This window comes from Cygnus olor, chromosome 2, assembly GCF_009769625.2.
Source record: "Cygnus olor isolate bCygOlo1 chromosome 2, bCygOlo1.pri.v2, whole genome shotgun sequence".
NCBI lineage: Eukaryota > Metazoa > Chordata > Aves > Anseriformes > Anatidae > Cygnus > Cygnus olor.
The window spans coordinates 120,168,454-120,190,511 of record NC_049170.1 but is presented as its reverse complement, the minus strand read 5'-3'; the positions used below and the strand labels follow the sequence as shown (position 1 = coordinate 120,190,511).

The 22,058-nt window shown below is 39.8% G+C and overlaps 1 protein-coding gene across 2 annotated transcripts in view; it reads right to left on the bottom strand.

Annotated features, from left to right (window-relative positions):
- Nucleotides 1–371: 371 nt before the first annotated feature.
- TGS1 (trimethylguanosine synthase 1) overlaps nt 372–22,058 on the bottom strand; it is a 28,959-nt gene continuing 7,272 nt past the window's right edge. Inside the window, exons 6-13 of one of the 2 annotated variants that reach the window (XM_040545564.1) lie at nt 21,100–21,186; nt 19,851–20,022; nt 17,964–18,315; nt 16,912–17,085; nt 15,777–15,920; nt 14,217–14,433; nt 13,087–13,165; nt 372–2,184 (exon numbers count right to left, since the gene is read on the bottom strand). In XM_040545564.1, the coding sequence (XP_040401498.1) occupies nt 2,068–2,184; nt 13,087–13,165; nt 14,217–14,433; nt 15,777–15,920; nt 16,912–17,085; nt 17,964–18,315; nt 19,851–20,022; nt 21,100–21,186 (1,342 nt within the window). In that variant the 3' untranslated portion in view covers nt 372–2,067. Of the gene's footprint in view, nt 2,185–11,671; nt 11,798–13,086; nt 13,166–14,216; nt 14,434–15,776; nt 15,921–16,911; nt 17,086–17,963; nt 18,316–19,850; nt 20,023–21,099; nt 21,187–22,058 lie in introns of those variants that run through there. The other variant, XM_040545565.1, reaches the window with a different exon arrangement.

The window sequence follows — 22,058 nt, the reverse complement described above, 5'->3', positions numbered from 1 at the left end:
TAAGTAAGGATGTTCTTCCATTTTTGATTCTTAATGTGCTTGCAAAGCTCAGCAGAAACCTTTGATAAATCTTTCCTGTTTACCACTAAGTTCATTACATTGGAAGCAAATATTAATAGGACAGTACATGTTGTAACCCCTATGTCATGTTTCAGCTTCCACATTTTGAAGATTGGACACTAAACAAAACTGGACCATTTCTCTGAAGGCAAAGTGAGTGGCATTTGTGAGATCCCCAAATGCTTCAAAAGCTACTCCTTGACTTCGGCAGGGAAAGATGATCAAAGAATAAGACCATAGCATTTCTGTAAGCAGCTGTAAGCCCACTATAGTCCAATTTTAGTGTACAGAAAACTGCAACATACACAGTATAAATTAGTTTATTTTTCATTTTGCCTCATAATTATTTTTTTATTTAGCTTGTAGTGGAAGTTTAATAACTTCATTACACTTGCCACTGCTACAGTAGGCCTCTGTAATATCAGCACTCTTGCCAACTTCTTCCTCATAGCAGAAGGATCATCTACAGAGAACACATATCAGGAGGAGGAAGGTGTAAAGAGAAGGATCTTCCTTGCCATTCTATAAGATTTATTGCAGAGAAGATAACTTCTCTCCTTTCCAGCTCCCTTTAAATACTGACATAGAGGCCAGCACTATCGCAGCACTTCCCCTCTGCAGCACAGTGGCAAAAGGCAGTGATGCAAACAAAAAAAAGTCAAAAGATTATACCTCATGGGAAACATGGATGAAACACTTAACATTTAGCAACTGTCTGGTATTGGATGGACAGTAAAGTTAGGAAGAGTGATGTCCTGGGTGCCGTTTTACTGCACTCAAAGCTTGCACTGGGTCAGGTTGCATGTATATTTTTAACAACCCGTAGATACTAACACATTAGGCTCCTGATTTGAAAAGCTGGATTTCTTTCCTTACAAGGGAGGAAGGAAAAAAAATTCCTCTCATTTGGTTATTCTATGCAGTTACTCTACAGAGCTTTGTTCACCAATGCAAATCCATGGTTTAATGCTTAGTCTTTGCTGCCTCCAACATAATGATCTGCTGCACTCCAGGTAGAGGAGAATCAGCACTTAGTATCTTCAAAGCTGTGTTCCTACACTTCTACTCCAAAAGCAGTTATCAAAATTAATCTTGGATACTTACTGTAAGCATATTTCAGTGAGAATGCTAGGGCCATGCCCTACACACACCTTTTCTTTCCTGACTCCTTTTCTGTTTGCTAAAACGTCCAAAAGTAACTGTTCTCCACCCAAACCTACAGTAGGAGGGCTGGGCTCCCCCCCTGCCACTCCCTGATGCCTGCACAAGGACCAGGTATCCCAAAGGCCTCAAAAAGGGTTGGGGGAACACAAACCTGTGTGCTCCTCAGCTAAGCTACTGGGGCAAACCTCCAGTCAGAACTCTTCTCCTAGATATCTGTAACAAAGGGGAGAAAAGGAACAAATAGCAAAGAGGAGGGTACAACCCTGCTGCCAGCCCCAAACACACCCCGTTCTCTCTCCATGCTGCAACAAGCTGCAGTACTCATAGCAAACGTGGACCTGCGTGCCACAAAGGAAACCTGAAAGAGTTTCCAAGCGCACAGGGACCCAGAGAAGTCAGCTCAGAGCTGTACCAGGTGGTTTATCTGACCACCTGGTTCCATGTTATGTACAGCTGCTTTTGTTTCTTAAGCACAGATATTATTTCTTGACACACTGTGTCTTTCAAACTATTTGAGTGCCCAAAACAGAGCGAACACTAAAGGAGCACACACCAGAGTTGTGAAGAAGTCCTGAACTCCTCCCCTTCAGTTGGTTGGACTTGAACATTGCAAGACTGCATTTATAAAGATTTTTTCTACATTTACAGCTACTCTATTCTTAGAATTTTGTCAAAACTGTTATAAAACATTTATTGACAGTAGCATTAAACAAAACATTCTTTTTTGTGTGAATAGAAATTAAAGCAGAACATGGCTCAAGTCATTTTGAACAAGCCAGCTGTACAAAAGCTTATGCAAAGAAGTAAACAAGGAGGTAAGGTTTGGAAGAATCCATGCTGAATTCAGGTGAGGTCATGCCTTATTAGATCACCAAAATAAGCTGTTATTGTCTTCAGTTTGTTATTGAGAAAATTTTGTTCTATTTCAACTTTCCCTCCTGGCCCCGCCAAAGAAGCAATCTGAAAAACAAAGAACAAAAAGCAGATCAATCAATGCACAGGAAAAGTGGCAAACTCCCCGAACTTTTATTCATGTCACGTAAAACGTCGCTGCTCTGGCAACAATATTCCTTGTCTAATGCCTCTGGTCCTCTTTCTGTCTCCTTTTCATCACAGAAGTGATTTGTGGCATTCTTGTGACCCAAAATTCCCCTCTACCGCCCCCCAAGTTTTGGGGCAGAGTAAGAACAAAAGCTGAAATTAGGAAGCACAAAGGTTGCACTGAAGAGTGTGTGTGTGTGGGGAAAACATCATCATCGCAACAAAATTAACCCCCGCCACTCCAAGAAAAAACAAACAGGCTGAGGAGGCTGCAAAAAACAGTTACTTTTTTTTTTTTCCTGTTCCTGTTGCAACCAAAAAAACGCTGCTGCCGTGTGCATGGGAGTCCCAGACAGTGCTGATGGCAAGGCAGCTGAGTAACAGCTGAGGAATGCTGCAGGTAGAGGTAGAGCCCTGGGGAAAAGCAGTCCCAGGGCAGGCGGTGCAGCACTCTGCTCCTGTTTACAGTCACCCGGGTGAGAATGTCACGTTCACGCTCTGCTGCCCGAGCCTGGTGAGCACCCCTAATGCTTAATGACTACAGAAGGTAACTGCAAGGGAAACACTGCAGCAGACTTTGTATTTTGGACTGGAGCAGGCAATGCTCCGTCCTCCTCCGTTCGCATCCACAGCGCCCAGCAGCACCACTTTGGCAGACGGCAGCCCCGCAGACAACCGACTCCTCCTCACCGCAGGCTGCACAGGCACAGACAGAAGGAAAAGAACACCAAAACTCAGCTTTGGCTTTTTTTTCCTTTTCTTTTTTTCTTTTCCTCCTTCATCAGGCCAACCCATGGCTGCTGCGACGTGTCCCCCCAGGACTGGAGCTGCCGCAGGTTCGGCTCCCTGCAGCCCTTTTCCTGCCTGCTACAGGAAAACCGTCTCTATAGTTCCCTATGCTGGCAAACCTTCTATGCCAACAACAAAATAATAATAATAAAAAAAGGGTCTGCAAGCCTGCAGCAGATTTTAACTGATCTTTAAACCAAGAAGCCTGTGGTACTGCCAGCTAAAACTTGAAGTTCGGTTTGCATTATTAACACTTCTAAACTCCTCTGAGACGTCACACTGTAGCAAGGGTTTAAATATAAACATGCCGAACTTCCTCTATTTTACTGCAAGTAAAAAAACAGCCTACTATCAGGAGGAAATAACAGATTAATCTAAATTATACCTTGAACCTTTATTGACTTGCCCAGAAAATCACCACACTTATCTAAAACATGCATTTACTTTTCTTTTTTCCTTTTTCTTTTTTTTGTATCTGCAAACAAAAACAACTGTGTGAGCAGTTTCTTCATCCTTCAATTTAACGGTGATAGGAAAAAAAAATTTCCACGTTCTTGTCAAAGAGGAACCTGCCACTTAAGTAAAAAAGCAGAAGCAGGCTGGTTTAAAAATAGCACAAGAATCTGAAATTGGCAAGTGATCAGGAATGTTAATTTTATGACTTATCTTTACTTACTTGAAATTCTAAAAACAGTTAACATTGCAAGACAATCCTTTTTTTTTTTCCGAAGATGTTAATTTTGTCCTCTTATTTTTATTACAAACAAAAGATGGAATGACTCTCCCAAAAAGCGTTAGTGACTTCGCCTTTTGTAGCTATAGCTGCTTAAATCTTCTAAAATACCGACTGGATTAGTCAATTTAGGATAACGATACTGAAATTACTTTCTTGAGATTACACACTCCCGATTTCAGGGCACAATATGTATAACTAAGCATATATAAGTATGACTAGCACATTCATATTAAACAGAAATCTTTACTAAATATTTCTCTTAGAAGACCAAATAAAGCAAAATACTTTTTCAGTAACGCAAGTAAATGTCACTCCTCTGCTGAAGGGTGGCATTTACCGAAGGACACCTGAGAGCATGCATGCAATGTCTAGCTTTAAAGTCTTGAAGCATTAAATCCAGGATAACTAATTTCAAACGACTCCTAAAAAATATCTGAAAACCCAAAGGTGACAAAAATCTAACGAGCACGCGGGCATATATTCTGCAGGGACGGAGTCAGAACAGAAATGTCAGGACTGCAGAAATCCATGGCTGCACTTCTCAAAACTCATTGGTGCACTGTGAATGTTTCAGCTTCTCACGTTGGTGGGAGGTCCAGGGAAGCAAAGGGAGCCCAGCAAGGAGGCACTGCCCGCTCAGACGGAACTGCTAGCATTCAGAGGAGAAAAACACGAATACATCACCACCACGCTTGTTTGCAAATTGCTGGAGGCTGCAAATTTAGTTCTGTACAAGCTGCCAGCCTGCAAGCTTCCCTCAGAAGGGCTCAGTCAAGCCTGACAGCTTAATAAGGAGAAACTGCTGCACGAAAAGTTAACATTTTTAAAGATAACATATTATCATAGAATCATAGAATGGTTTGGGTTGGAAGGGACCTTAAAGATCACCTGGTTCCAACCAACCTGCCCTTGAACACCTCCATGGATGGGGCATCCACAACCTCTCTGGGCAGCCTGTGCCAGTGCCTCACCACCCTCTGAGGGAAGAATTTCCTCCTAACATCTGATCTCGGTCTTCTTTCTTTTAGTTTAAAACCACTCCCCCTTGTCCTATCACTACGTGCCCTTGTAAAAAGTCTCTCCATCTTTCTTATAAGCTCCCTTTAAGAATAGAAAGGCAGCTATAAGATCTCCCCAGAGCCTTCTCTTCCACAGGCTGAACAACCCAAACTCTCTCAGCCTGTCTTCATAGGAGAGGTGCTCCAGCCCTCTAATCATTTTTGTGGCCCTCCTCTGGACTCGCTCCAATAGGTCCACATCCTTCTTGTGCTGGGGCCCCCAGAGCTGAACGCAGCCCTCCAGGTGTATTGAACTGGTAGAGTGCCACCTTCTAAAAATAATAGCAGATTACGGAACAGTGCTTTGAAAAAACAAAGATGCTCATCTATTTTTAGAAATATCTATATATATACACGTGTATCTCTGTCTATCTCTATGACACTTTTGAATTAAATTACAGTGATACATGTGAAAAGGCTTCTTTAAAAAAAAAAAAAAAAACAAGTCAAAAAATGGTTGAATCAATTATCATTTGTAGACACCAGCCTACAGGGCTGGTACTCCTAACCCCATCCCGACACTTGCCAGGCTGCACAGGTCGCCCTCCCCACAACGCCATGCCCATGTCTCCCCACCACCCTGGCTCTGTTTGCTAACCACAGTCCCCACACCTGGGGAAGGCGAGCAGCCAGAGGCGACTCTTAATGGAATTAGTCTACAGCTACCGAGACAGTCACAGAGCATTAAAAAATGCAGCCAACTGGCTTGCTTTAAGTTTAGAAGAGGGGATATCAGAAGAGAAATATAAAAAGGGAAATGGACTTGCTGAAGGTGCAAAATGGCTTTGTATCGCTCAGCTGTATTTCTGTACTCAAAGGGTTTCCCAATGTCCCTGCAGTTTCATCATCATATCAAAATTCCTTTAGTAATTTCCTACCTGTTTTAGCCATGAATTAAGGTTACTTTGGATAAGTACACTAACACTTTTTTTTCCCCACAAGAAAGTTTTCAGGGGTATGAGAAATAAGCATTTTGCCTCAATAGCCAGTCACATATTTAAAATGTAAATCGTTTCATTTTACACAACTAGTAAAAATGAGGAAAAAAACAACCTAAAGGCTAGAGGAAAAAAAATCCAATCCATTTGAAAATAAGAAGTTACACCTGAATTGTAAGAAATTACATTTGCTTAAAAAACGATCAGTCTACAAAATACATCAACTTCCAGTCTTTTAAGCATCAACTACTCTAACATCCAAGCATCTTAAAAATGCATCAAATTATTTTAAGATCACCTTCTGACCTCTTGCTTCCTTCTTAGCTCATCTTTGTATTTATTCCTAAATAAAAGTGACAATGCTTGGCAGGTCACATTTGGCCAGGTCTCCAGTTACCAATCTAATCTTAAACCATAGCTGAATTGAAAGGGGCAAATGCTAGTTTTACTAGTCAGCTTCCCATAAATTTCTTAACTCACAGATGTTACCATATATTCTTTTGTTAAACGGATGTCTCTGGCATGGTTTTCTGTATGTGGAATGGCAACATATTTATTTATTCACATAAATAAATAATAAACAGTCTTATTTATTTAAATAAATAAGAAGAAAGGTTTACCCATCTGTACTCTCTCTTCATTGATCAGTCATTTGTAACAACTGGCCTTTCAAAACCTGAAGCACAGCAAACATCTTACCGTCTAAGCACTAGATTGCAGACAGAACAAGAGTTTTTTTCTTGTTTGTTTGTTTGCTTTTTAACTCTAGATGCTTCCAAACTGGACTATGAACATATTATGGGAGCAAAAGCAGGAAAAGAAGAGGCATCTGCATGATGTGCATTCTTTTTGTGACCACTAGAGTCATGAGCACTTTGCTTGATTCTAGGATCAGGGAATCACTCTAAGCACTAGACAAGTAACAAAGGCAACATTTGAAACATAAGCCAGATCTGCAAGACAAACATTTAGGACAGAAAACGCTCCAGCAACAGTGAAATGATTACATTAAATTGGGTATAGCTATTATACACACACACAAAATAAAAATCAAACAGACAATGCCCTTCCCAAACCAAAATATCCCAAATCCAGGTATCTACCTATTTTTTAAAATTTTACACCACTTTAATTGGTAAAGATACACATTAAGTTTTCAACACAGAAAATGGACGGGGTCTGAACAGTGACCTACTTATTAAAAAGGAAAAAGTAAAAAAAAATATTAGCAACTCTACATGATGACAAATGTAAACTTTTGCTTGCCTCTTACCCTGCCTATGTTTTTAAAAACACAGTATATAGAATGAATAAATGCAGTCTTTAAGAACTTCCTAGCAGCGACTGTGTCATACACCAATTAAAAAAAACAAGCAGGTTGCTGGCTAGTCAGCTCACAAATGACTGAGTTACAACCGGCTAGGAAGAATTAATTCACCTGCTAGCTTAAGTGAGAGAGGTTGCCAATTTGCATTACGATGCCAGTTTACATAGGTTCTGTTTAACTAGCTGAATTATGTGGGAGACTGCCATAAGTATGTCCCATGCCTCTCCAGTGGACCCACGCTCCTTAAAGCTGCATCGTCCCCTCCTTTTAGCAAGGTTCAGAGAGCAGAGACATCCATCAGAGCGATGCAGTCATGGAGAACGCTAGTTGAATTACCACAGCCTTGACTAACGTTCGGAAAAAAAAAAAAGTATTTATCGAAAGTTGAAAGACAGAACATGATTTTCCCTTGCACAAGCTGAAACCCTTGAGGTACTCTCTAATTCTACGGACAGGGAAAAACTCCTCCTGCAGATATTGAGCACTAAGTTATCTGCAGTTTTCTTAGAAAAAAAAATACCCACCTGGCAATGTTTTGCCTCTTATGCTGTTCTGTTTGTAACTTCAAACACAAGTATCTTGTCTGATCTGTCGTATTTACAGAATTATGGTGAATGTGGCCAGCAATTAACAGTTGTGCTCATGGTAAAGTTTATGTTAAGAACATAATCCAGTGTTTTATGAAGTGTAAAACTTTGCATATGGTTTGATGAAGAAATAATATTTAAAAGTGCCTAAAAGAAAGAAGATTATCCTTCGAAACATACTACCAAAAAAGCAGCATTGCTCCTCTTCCTCTGTCATGCTACACTACTTCAAGGTTGAAAAATTGCTGGCTGAAAATGGGGAAATACTGCAGGACTTTAATAGTAAGTCTAACAGGCAAATGCATTATTTTCAGTATTATAAGTTCCTGTTTACGAAACTGGAACTATATTAAAATTTGATTGTGAAATAGACTTGAATTTTGAAGAGCGGCTGTTTTTTAAGTTATCCCACTTCTGCAAAATTCTTGACACTTCCATGTTTTTTCTTTAAGTCTTTTCTCCTACCCCATACCAACACAAATCCTGTTAATACAAAAACTGCGTAGCACATTAATAAGGTCCACGATGTGACTTCACAGCGTTGAGGCTGTAATCTGCTGAGCGGAGCCACAGAGCCAGATCCCTCCTAGAGACAATGTGTATACATTACAGCTTCATCTGATCTACCCATAAGGCTTCTGAACACTGGCAAATCTTTCTCAAATTGCAGTGTCTTTCTTCTGCCACAGACTGGATCTTGGATAGACCGGAACAATTTTTCTCATCTGAAAAGACAGCTCTCAAGTTGAGTAATAATTAGGAATTTCATTCTCAGAATCACCTTCATTTAGCAAAATCACTCGTGTTCTGTCTTAAGAGTAGGCCAACATTATTCTAATTGATTTGCTTTCTCTGCTATAAGGTTCATAACAATTAATAACTGAGTGGACCACTATCCATAGGCAGGGTAAGTAATGAACCCCCAGTTCACCAGTACTCCATCGCTCAAGCTGTCTAGGCTGGTGGAGATGCTGATGTAGTAACGTGTCTCACACATCATCAGCATATGCACCTCACCCATTTTTTGGGTGAAGCCATCGTACTGCCAAGACTCCATTCTGACAGCAAGTGACAAGACAAACACCTCAATTCACGTCACTTAGAAGAACAGGCCACAGCATCGCTACACGAGTATGTGAACACGCAGGAGGACACATTTTGGTGTCCTACATAACAGAATGCCTTCTGCAATGAGCTGAAAAGAAACTATCCCACCATTATGAAGAAGCTCCCACAACAACAAATCCCAGACTCCTCTTTCTTTGCTGCAAATACAAAGATACAGATGTGTTACTCAGTACAGAAAACAGGCTGTGCAAGAAAGCAGGATACTTGGGATAAATCCTGGTCCCTGAGGTGAGTACACTGTACAATTAGGCTGAGCACAGCTTCACAGCTTAATGAACACTTCATAGACAGTATTTCATCAATCTCAACCAGCTTGCTTCTCAAATCACTCACGGAGGTCTTCATTAGATTTGGGTGAAGTTTTAAGACCCATATGTTGGATCTCCTGCAGGAACCTCCTTTCTTTTCCTTGATCTGGTGGAAATGAACCAGCTGGGAAGGATGAGGATGCCCGGAAAGGCTGAATGTTCCCTGGCTTCAGGTTCCCTGATGTTAATCAACAGCAGAACAAGGGCAGGAAATTTTCATCAGAATTATGCCAATGCATGTATATTCTCTATTTTCATTTATTTTCAACTAATATTAGCTTAAATTAGTACCCTTAATTAATAACTCATAGAAGTACCCTAATTAATACCTCACTGAAGGCAAGAATGGCTTTCAACTGCCCAAGTATTTATCAAACATTTTCACTTAATTTTGCTATGGCATAATTTTTATTTAAATATGCAAGCCTATTTGAGACAGTGATTTCTAATTCTTCCCTACTTTGAAGGAATTCTCAGTAGGTCAAACTTATTTTTATCTACACACACACACATCATGGTTCCTGAATATTCCCCTAATTAGAAAGAATGTTTTTGAAAGATTGATTCAACTTAAAAATGGACCTATGCATTATAATTTTTGTAGCAAGTACATGCTTATGAACTGGGAGATTTGATGCAACTAAGGGAAACACTTCACATTTCTTGTAAGCACACCGAGCGCATTCCACCGGTTCGCTGCTCCCTCTCGAGGCAGAAGCGCAGAAGTTTGCCACCTACACTCAGCGAATCTCATAAGGAAATTCAGCCTCTCTCCTCAGGATCAACTTGACACAGACAAGGCCATGCCTGCAGGCACGGTAAGCACTACTTTTGGAATAAAACCACGCAGAACGAAGTTGCAGGTGTTGTCTAAGAAGACAATGAACGCAGAGCCCTCAGAAACAGCTCAGTTGAAGTCAGCTATCGCCTCCTTTCACAGCAAGACCACTGTCCTACGTTAGCTACCTAACTCTAAAAAGAAGCACGTGTTTTCCACTAAATTCGCACCACCATAATTAACCGTTGAACTATTTCTGCCCTAAGGTCGATTCCAATCGATGGGCATCTATTTCCATGGGAGCTTGAGAGCCGCTGTCAGACAAGCCACCTCGCACCGATCCACTGGCTTTAAGACAGTACAAACATCTGCATGAAGGTTTGCAATGGCAATTAAATCAGCTCCTTATCAATTTAAATGGGCAAAGCACACCTTGGTTGTAGATTCAGGTCAGTCAGTGAGAGACATGAGGCAGGTACTGAAGTTTTAACAACCGCCACTTTCCAAGCTAAGCCTATCAGACTGGCTGTTCTGGTAGCCATGGGATACCTGAAAGCCTGAGGTATGAGCCTGTACATGCAAAGAGAGAACTTTTAAGGACACAGAAGAGGGAAATCTGACATGCCTGAGCAATGTAGTCACAAATGAACCTTAAACCTTACAAGTTTCAAATCTAAGGCACTGGGTAATCTATTCAGCAAATATTGCCTTATCTAAGTTATTCTGATTTCAGGTTTTAATCTCCTGAAAAAAAAAAGTTAAATATTTACTTCAGACTTTTATAGGCTTCCAGTGTTCGTGGACTACATTCACAAGCACTGCACACCAGCAGGGGTGTTCACAGACCCTTGCCAAGGTAGCTGTTGGGGCAGAAGCCACCCTGTCTGATCCATGAGTAAAGGATGGATCAGGACTGTGGGCAAAATCATGAGTGAACTGAGAAGAAAACCGTCTGTACTAACTACTAAGAACTTCAATGATAAATCTTCATTTGCTTTAGAGATTTAAAGTTCTAGATTTTTAGTGGCATCACTCTTAAATACAGCTAGAGATGATGGCAGCCAAACCCATGGCCTTTGCATGCAGTCTACTGTGGAACAGAGAATACCCTATAGCCTGGACAACTGAGCTGAACCCACCCCTCTCGCCTGCTTTTAACAACTAAGCTGTGACCACAAAGCCATGACTCTGAGTGAGAGCAGTTACACTTCAGCACTTCGTGTAAAGCTGCACCCCTGGATGTACGTCAAGGAATATTCTGAGTATGCCAACAACATTCAGAACCAACTGTACCAAGATGTAGGGGCAGCAGAACACCTAACCTAACCACATACAGGTGCTGAACTGCTCAGCAGGAACAGACACAGGGCTGTGGAGAGCACTCTTACACTCTTAGGTGCTTTTGTGGGGACATGCGATATAGGTGCCTTTGCCCACTTGTAAATCCAGTAACAAGTGCTCATGAGTAGAGAAGAAGCCTGGTGAGGTGGTTCTTCACTGTGGGAATGCTACATTTGATAAAACACTATGGTTAGAAATTGAAACGAGAGAAACTCTTCTTAAAATTAAAGTCCTCATTTAAAGATTCATAAGGTACCAACATTTTACCAGCCTGAAATATAAAATGCAATTAAATCATCACCCACTGTACAAACGGTCCTGCACACAGCACAGGTAAAGAGTGTGCTATTACTTAAGCCACATGAATTTCAGCCTATTTCTCAAGCTGTGTGTTTGCTGCAGAATATTTTGCAGACCTTGTCTGAATACCTTTTCTGCTCTGTCAGACACAGCTTTTGAAAAAACAGGAAATAATCCTGGGAATTTCTGTGGTATGATGCACATGAGAAGAACATCTTACTGCTCCCTTCTTAGCTTAAAATCTACAAGACATAATTAACATAAAAAATATACAGAGGAAACTAAACCAGACACCCAGGGGAAATGCTACAGTCATCTAATTACTTTAAAAAGTGACTGGCATGTTTAATATCAGTCAGTAAAGAAGAGGCTGAGTTTGACATTCGCAGAATCACTGAATGGCTTGGGTTGGAAGGGACTTGAAAGAAAATCTAGTTCCAACCCCCCTGCCATTGGCAGGGATGCCACCCAGCAGACCAGGTTGCCGAAAGCCCCATCTAGCTTGGCCTTGAACACTTCCAGGGATGGGGCATCCCTGTCCTATCACTATCTGCCCAAGTAAAAAGTCCTCTTAATCTTTGTTATAAGACTGCTTTACGTACTGAAAGGCTGCAGTGAGGTTTCCCTGGAGCCTTCTCTTCTCCAGGCTGATCAACCGCAACTCCCTCAGCCTGTCTTCACAGGAGAGGTGCTCCAGCTCTCTGAGCATCTTTGTGTCCCTTCTCTGGATTTGCTATAATAGGTCCATGTTCTTCTTGTGCTGGGGGCCCCAGACCTGGATGCAGCACTCCAAGAGGGGCCTCACAAGGGCAGAGCAGAGGGGCACAATCACCTCCCTCGCCCTGCTGTCCACTCCTCTGTTGAAGCAGCCCAGGATGCAGTTGGCCTTCTGGGCTGCAAGCACGCACTGCTGGCTCGTGTCGAGCTTTTCGTCCACCAGAACCCCCAAGTCCTTCTCTGCAGGGCTGCTCTCAGAGAGTTCTTCTCCCAGTCTGTGCTCATGTCTGGGCTTTCCCTGACCCAGGTGCAGCACCTTGCACTTGGACTTGTTGAACCTCATTAGGTTCACATGGGCCCACTTCATACGTCTCTTGCTTGAGAATGTACTGACATACTAATCAAAATGACAGCAGTGACAGTAGTGGTATCAAGCTGTACAGTGACTTCCTGCAACTCCTTCATAAACTGAAAGCCATGCAATTTATCAGATGATAAGGGCTGGTTCTTTTTTTTTTTTTCTTTTATATGAATGTATCTGTCTGGCACTCATATATACTGGGTTTGGACTGTCTTTAAGTATGCTGCTCTATGAAGGAACAGTTTCAAAAACATGGAAATAACCTACTACTTCCATTTCTAAATATGCCAAAAGTACAGGAAACACAGAAATCACTTAATATAATGTTCAAAATTAAAAAACCCAACACATTCAGCTGAACAGATTTAAAAATCTTAAATTTCTGCTTATAATATTTAGGTTTTAAGCCAGATGAGTTTTTTGTATTTATCAAGCCATTATCCAGTAACCTACCTGGTTAATGTCAGCGTTGCGAGGTAGAAAATACACAATGTTGTTGGTGATCTTCTTGGAGAGCCTGAAAATTTCAAATGTAGAAGCCAGTAAAGGAAAAAAAAAGAAGAATGGGGAAGGAGAAATTGTTATATATTCATTCATTCTGAAAGCATGTCTCAAATTACATTATTATGCAGTAATGGAATGGCTGTGTAAGTTAAATACTGTTCTGAAATGCAGAAATTACTACTGTCTAAATGCAGAAACTATTTCACCGTTATTTCACTAGAAAGCTAAAAAATTACTAATTTCCCTAGAAAATTTAACTGGACTGCAGAGAAGCATTTGAGAAATTGAAATGCAGTTTATAGCCAGTACATTTGTTTGATATCTGCTTTCTAATCCATTTTACATAATCATCCCACATATGCAAACGAAAGTTTCTTTACCCTTCGAAATATGGCTATAATTTAGCCAAGGGAAAAACAACTGAGATTATTTGGAAAAGAAAAACATCACTTCACATTTGATGAAGTTATTACGCTAATGCCTTCCCAGCTGAATGACTGCTCCCTACCATGTGAATAAATTAATTAAATTTTATACATTAATTAAAAGGGTTAATATTTTGCTTGTATTCCTCTATGCTTTCCCACATCACAAGTAGCTGCTACTTTACATTGTACATAAGACATAGTTTTCATTAAAAAAAGAATTCATAATCAGTCATAACTTATATGACTAATTATTGCCTATATGTTACACATGCCTATTTGATTAGTTCCATTTTTTGGAATAAAATCCTATAAAGAAATTAAAAACATTCAATGAATACTTTAAGTTAGAAGATGTGAACATTTTTCTAAAAGTTTTTTTCTTCCTTTTAAAAATAACCCTATATGACGATTATTCTTTCAAATAAAAAAAAACAATAAAAGTATTTAATTTTAGGTTTAGATTTAATATAGCTGAGGCTGGAGGAGAATTAAACAAACAAGGTACACCTGTGACTTCAACTGAAGCTTACATGAGTTCCAGTCAGCAAACTGGATGTGCAAAGCCCATCTCAAAAGAGGACGGGTAGAAAGAGAGAAAACATAGATGACTGAAAATCACAACCACAATGACACACAAGTTTGAAAGGATATCCATCTGGGCAGATCATCGTTTGGATATCGAAGATTTCAGCGGTGGCATAGTCAGGCCCGCCCCAGGGAGGGCTGAGGAACACAACATCAGCTTTCAGGTCAGCAGCCAGCACCATGAAGTCTCCGCACACAAATTCGATCTTGTCGGCCACACCATACACCTCGGCATTGCTGCGTGCAAGGCTGAGTTTCTCAGGATCAATATCAATAGCGATCACTGCAAATGAACGAGAGAAAATGCACAAGTAACATGAGTTGTAAAGCACACAAACCATCTGACCACCACGTGGACGCCACCTAATTGCCAGGTAGAAGCTTCAAAATGAAGATGTTCGCATGCAGCCACCAGATACAAGTCACATCTGTAATTTCATTTTATGTGCTAAGTGATGACTTTATTTTGTAGGCAGTAGTAGACATGAAGCTTCAATTCCTCAAAGAGGAAGGAAGGTCCTTTACTTTGTCGTAGAGGCTGCACGAATAGAGGAATGGCTGCATTCACACCAAAGCATGGAAACACCACAGCCAAGGCTCAGTTGCTGTTGCAGAACTGGGAAGCCTCTGCATGCCGTTAGAGTTTTGGGAGTCTTACATCTACTACCATGACAATCCCCCACCTCAGCTCAAGTACAGGACAGGCAAAGCTGTTTGCCTATGGGAGGCAGTCCTCCTCTCTTCCATCTTGGCAGGAGCCCAACAGCTTAAACAGTGGCAATTGGAAACTCATTTTTCTCCTCTGTTAAAGATGAACTCTTATCTTGTGGTTGATCATGTTGTACTGAAAACTGAGTACCCAACAGAGCAAGAGAGTTGTAATAAAAGGGCAGTAGAAAATCATACATATTTAGCCAAGAAATACAAGAAACTATGTGAAATTTAGAAAATATTTATAGAATGCATCATAGCTTACCAAATTTAATGCAGTACAAACTACCATTTTTCTTGCTCAGAAATTAGTCAGAAGTGTTATTTGAGCTGGTATTTTACCAGAGTGTTTGATCAGTAGAGGAGGATTAAGTAGTCAATATTTTTACAGAAAGTGCTCTCATGATTCACTGCAGTTTCATTACCTGGCAACAGGAATTTATACCAGTATCACGTTATCATCACTTTTCTATATTTGGTCCTGCTGAACCTGCAGGTGATCCCATTCCAGTATTTTAGGTACTATTCACATGTAGCATGTTTTTGAGTACATAGACCTAACGTAACTGTTGAGAAAAGCAGCAGCCTTTTGGTGTTGCTGCGGGCTGGCACTGCGAAAAGAACTTAACCTTTATCATCACTCTTCAGAGCATCCTATGGACTAGTTACTATGCCATGTAAAAGTAACTTTGACTAGTACAACATAAATCCAACTTTGACTTAAAGTATGATAACAGTTTTATAGGTCCTTCTTAAAAACAGAAAGCTCTTATTATTATTCTGTTGAAGCAAAAAAAGATTCTGTTGCTTCAGAAGCACTGAAAAAAAATTATCATTGAACAAAGTCCATACCCAAATTTTTAGGGAAAACGACTGAAGAAACAAAGTAGCGTGCTACATACAATGCCTGCTTACCTCTTTTTGAGGTCAAAGCAAACTGAATAGCATTTCCTCCAACCCCACAGAACGCATCCACTATCGTATCACAGTTGAACGCCTGGGCAACACGGACTGCAATATGCTCAGCGATCTTCTCAGGAGTAACAGAAAACCAGCCCTCTGCAAACGGAAGAGAAGTCTATTTTTGCCACTTAGTTCAAGGTCACCTAAATTAAAAACAAACAGCTGAAGGTTTAGCATTAATCCCAGCAATTCTAGCTTAATGCATTCAACCAGGAAATACAGGCTTTCAAGATGATAAACTCTCGTCAGCCCAGGGATCTGCTAAGCAAACAAAGTCTCACTGAGGTGTACAGATATGCCTCATTCTCAGAGAATGCTGTTCTTGGTGCCTTGGTGCCTATCAAGGAAAAGTACACCAACACAGCTGCAAACAACGTTATACATCTAACAATTATGCTCTGCAACAAATAAAAACAGAAATACATCCTCTTACATACTATGCATTATTTTCTTTACAGCAGTGTCTTGTCTGCCAAATAATCTGTTTATATGGAAAAGAATTAGAAAGTAAAGGCTTACAAAAACAACATACAAATACAAAGTAGTAATCCTAATTCCTCTTTTACCTATGAACTGATGATTTGGAAGTGGTTTCCATGTACACATGGAAAAACATGACATTGAAAATGACTGCTGAAAGACTGTTTGTTTTAACAGAAAAAAATTACATTCATCAGCACAATTCAAATTTTCACAAAATCACTTCATAAGATATATAGAATAGAGCGATAGAATCATTAAGCTTGGAAACGACCTCTAAGATCATCTGGAAATAAAGTTTCTGAAAAAGTTTCTGATCCAGTTTCTGAAAAAGTCCTGATCAAGTATTATTTGGGTATGATCATCAGCAAGCATCAGGACCATCAGAAAGAGGGGTGTCCCATGCTAGGAGCTCTACTACAAGCTCCTAGGAAGTCCTTAAATTTTTTGTTTGTCTGCACAGTGGCTGATGGAATTTATCCAGAGCTGCAAACGCACACTCAGTAATACTCCACTTAGCAAGAAAATTAGTAATAAGCTGCAAGAAGGGTCACCAGTTTGGATACATTTTATATCACCAAGTCAGCGTACTTTGTACTAAACGCACCTCTGTCTAGTTTAATCCCCTCATCAAACCGAGAGAACAGCCTGTAACGTTGTGCCCAGTACTTGACTAGCTCAGGATCTGCAGCAATCTCAGCAGGTATAGATCCCAACGCAATTTTACTCTTTCTCTTCCTTCTTTTCTCCTTCTTCTTTGCAGTACCTTTTTCATCTACAACTGGAAGACACTGCAAAAGTTAACAATTACTGTTCTCATAGACTAGAAATGCAACTGGTAGGCAGATAAGAGTCAAGATATAAAATGTTCAACACTACTAAATGACCTTTATTACTGTTTGCCAGACTATGCAGATTTGTGGTTTAAGTCAAAAAAGGGCATCCATTATAACAACGGAATAAAGTAATCTATCATGCATCTGTAACAGTCCTAAAATGAAAAGATTTCACCCATTATCTAAGTTAACAGGTAAGACATGATCTTCAACTGATGGCAATAAGCTCTCCATAGTGAGCAACCAAATGGATCAGAGATTAATTTCATGTCCATATATAAAAAAGGAGTAAGAACCAATCTAGATGAGAATTTTGCAGTAGAACTCTAACATAACTGTGGGAAGGATTAAACTCTACGCGGAAACCTGAATAATCCCATTTTGTTTTTTTCCAAGTGTTAAATAAGCAGGTTCACACAATAAATGACTTTTTTTTCTTAGAAAAAAAGAATAATTCAACAATGCATGTTGCCTAAAGCTCAGCCAGGTGCATTTGTGAACCCAAAATTGGATGGTCCATGCCTCTACCTGAAATTAACCACTCTTACCGTACAGGAGAAAAAGATGCGTGAGCAAGAGACCTGTTAGACCACACATAAGATTAACAATAACTGTTCATCTATAAAGAAATACTATCTAAATTAAAGGTTAGACATGGGATTTAAGTGCTCCAGGAACAAGTTACATTCACTGGTACAGCTCTAAATTACCACTTGGACCGAGGTAGTCTTTTTGACTAAACAGCATAAATAAATACCACGCAACGCCGTAATTTGGGAGAGAAACTGCCAATTCATGTCCAGTTTGTAGGAATTAGGAATACCTGGGCTCAAATCCTCTGTTTCTTCCCGGAGATAATCTGGTATGTCCAGAGGGACAAGCTCCCTTCCAGAGCCACACTCCAGCTTCCCCGTGCCCTGGCAATCTGCACCGTTTGCTGTTGTGACCATCGCTTCCTCTTCAGGCTTACTTGTCCCAGGCTCACCACCACCCACGCTGGAAGGCAGGGGCTCAGGGTTTTGAATGTTGAATCTCACACTCCGTGTGGTAGTAACGCTTTCCTGATCCTCCGAGTCGCTGCTTGTGGACGACCCCTCCACTTTATCCTGAGGAGAGGCCTTCTGGGACGCAGCTTCCTCAACAGGTTTGTTAACCTGCTTCAAGAACTCTTCCACCTGGAATTGTCAAATACCACAGACTGTGAGATGTGCTGGTAACCAGGTGCAAATAGGGCAGTTTAAAAGCATTACAGTTCAAAATCACCTACCATGGATACAGTCTTCCAATTTTGAAAAAAGTAAAATATCTACAAACAAGCAAACCAAAAACATTCAAGTTTTTAGCTCTGCTCCCTTTGCACAACTTTTTCACAATAAGCTGTCTTCGGTATCCAGATACTAGCTACATGCAAAAGAGAAGCTCCACAATATCAACAGCGAATCATTTGCAAATAATATCTGAAATATAAATAGTCAAATTTGCCAGAGCACAGCTGACCAAGACTACTACATTTTAATTAACTATTTTTTTCTCTGATCTGCATTCCAAACAGCTGTATTTTGCCTTCCAGGTTAGCATAAACATGTAAAATGACCTTCACACATCAGCTGCCTCACCTCCAAGATGTACCAAATGGTGCGTGCATCAGATCTGTTGCACAGTAGGTAACTCAGCATTACATCCTGGCCAACATACAGATGTCAGTTCAAACTTTTCAACGGTATATGCAGATGCTCAGTTTTAACCTTAGTTGCTCTGGGTGGCACTAGGCCTAGGACAGTTCTTTACCAGAAAGTCTGAGGAAATTTCTAACCTTTTTCCTTCACATAATCAAAGTGCTCCTCAAGCAAGGTTGGCTTCAGGTGCACGACCACAGTGACCAAGCTTTTGATGCACAATTACAGCAATGGTACTGGAGTTCAAGACAACATACACTGTCACCACCAGAAAACAATGTTTACAACGGGGTATTAGGGAATGCCAAGAATCCCACAAGAATGCAAAGCAACATTTACAATCCGAGGTAACATTTCAAAGAGACTCAATTACTTTAAGGAATGAAGTCATAGTTGGAAATATATGCAGACAGAGGTCTAAGCAAGAATGTTGGTAACACTAAAAAAAAAAAAAACAGAGGGTCAGGACTAAATAACAGTAACTGAAATTCTACAGAATGAACAATCCTGTTGCTGATGTTCCATCAAACACCTCATTTGAGCAATCAACACATGAAGTCCTGTGCAGTTTTTTACATGAAAGAAACAACAACTAAAATTGATAATAGGGATTTGCATAAAATACACTAATATATACAATTTTTTTTCCTCATAACTGAAATGACAGCATTAACAAATGCCCTCACATCCACTTTAAGACCAAAGATACCTTTTCTTTTTAATAGCTACAGAAATCTATGCACTCCTCTAAAGGAATGATGCACCCAGACATTAGGAATGACTTCCATGTAACTTCACCATTCCTCTTAACAGACTGACAAGAATCCACCAATGCCTTTCCATATCCACTCTAACCTAACTACCTTTCACCTAAGCAGGATGAGGAGTAGAGTGGGGAACAAAAGAAGAATAAAGAGCATCAGACTGGCACTTGAAAAAATGCTCTCTGTGCATTTTTTTTTCCATAATGCAACCACAGCTCAAGGGAACAGACAGTTCTACAGAACTACAGCAACACTAACAATTAAGCCCACCTTCTTCAGAGTTTTATTTTTTTGGGAAGATGTTTCAGGTTCTTCTGTAAAGAAGATGTGTGTGTTCTTACTCTTCCTTGGTTTACGCATGTCCAAAAATTTGGACTTGAGTTTTGCTTTTTTCTCCAAGTACTGCACACTTCGGTGGGTAAAATCTGGAATTCCATCATACCTGAAAAGAAGAAAAAGATTTAGTTGGTCCATTTCCAATTGGGAAGCTTTAACATGGATGTATACGTCTACAGAACGTGAGTTAGACCTAAATATTTGAGACATCTGTTGATCTAAATATTCTTTTAAAACACGTATAACTGGATAAAGCTGCAAAACAGACATACCTTCAAGAAAACATTTAAATCTATTTGAAATAGTTTTGTGAAAACGTTTACCCTGTTTGGCAAATAGACTCGTAACTTTGGGTAGATACAATTTCCCAGACCAGACTTAAGAAGAATAGGAAATGGAGAAATAATCTTGATTTGTAAAATTAAGCATCATGTTGGTGGCTGTAAAGGACCTTCAAAACAGGTACTCTTGTATCTTGGTGAACACATTTCCAAACAACAACAAAAAAGAAATATGGGCATTTCACGTAATTAGTTTTTATGAAGTAGAACAGAGTGTCAACTACAAGACATGCTCCTCTCTGAAACATATATGTATGTATTAAACAACTTACATCTCAGAGAAGCCCTAGACTTAATCTACACTCTAGCTGTGTCCTACAATGTTTCTTCAACGGCACTGATGACCATATCTTTACGTTACACTACTGACAATGAAATTTCACTAATCAATAACATGGCAACGCTTTATTAACATACTATCATTTTGTTAGTATAAAGCAACCTCATTCCAACAAATAAAACATCTAGAAATTATGATCTAAGCTCATAGACTCCAAACTAAGAGGACCGTTAACAGTTTGAGACTTGAAGCATCCCTAATTTAAGTAACTGAGCAGCCATTTCAGTTATTTATCCAGTCATGTGCAGTTACATAACTGTAAGTACACTATGAGTTATGTCCGTCTTTCAAAGTGCTTTTCTTGTTTTTTTTTAACTCATCTCTGTAACTTTGGATTTCTATTGCTAAAGCTTACAGTTTCGAGCTTACAGTGCAAAGACTAACTTTGCATTTATCTTCAAAAAGTTTAACAAAATTGGAATGGAGATGAACGGTCTATTTAAATAATATCAACAGAGCAGACTTGCTGTGAAGAAACCCTGAGCTCCTCATAAGCAATTACTTTTGTCCTGTGCCACACTTGAAACCCAAAATAGAACAGGTTTCCTCGGGATCTTCCACCGGATTCTCATCCACGTCCAGTTCATGGCTAGGAAAAAACACAGATGACCAAAAAGTTAATTTCTGACAGAAAAAAAAACAACCCCACACCACAAAACCCACCCACTATTATTTTAAAGAAATGCTACTAAAACTCCTATACTGAGACCACTTAAATGTAAATTTCAGTAATTTTTCCCACACACTGCTGAAACCGAAAAAGGCAGATAACACTAGCCTATTTATATGCATAAGCTCTTTTTATCCAACACCAGGGACATTATGTCCTTCCATAGGGGTTATAAATATTCCAGCTATTCTGAATAATTTCTCAAAACGTTTAATACGCAGAACTGATGAACACAAAGCATTTGTTCACCTGATTTCCAAATTACCTTCATCATCTATTACGTTATCTATCACTTTATCCATTATTAATCCTATGGCAACAGCAAAATGTTATAACAAAAGCAACATCGTTAGCAGATGATAATTCCATTCATCCCCTCACCTTTGAGTTTGTAAACTTACTAGAGGAAAGAGAGCCATCCCATCATCTTTGTGGTTATAAATTTGCAACAGAGGAAAGAAAAAAACTGTGACAAGGCAGAGATTAGCTATTTTATGATTGTCACAGCACTGAGCACTTTATTGGCAGCACATAATTAAGTTAAACAATACAAAATATATAATAACGTTCTCAGAACTTCTGCACTAACTAGACCTAAACAAATCATCATATCCAATTTAACAATCTTATATACTTCAGTGACACAAGGTATTGTCACCCTGCACACAACTCAGCATCGAGGCCATACATTCTTTTCATACAGCAATGGAAAAGAAGAAATATCTGCTGCTTCTTGCCAGGTAAGGTGGTAGGCAGTGATGGAAGACTATGTGGGTTTGCACTGAAATTTT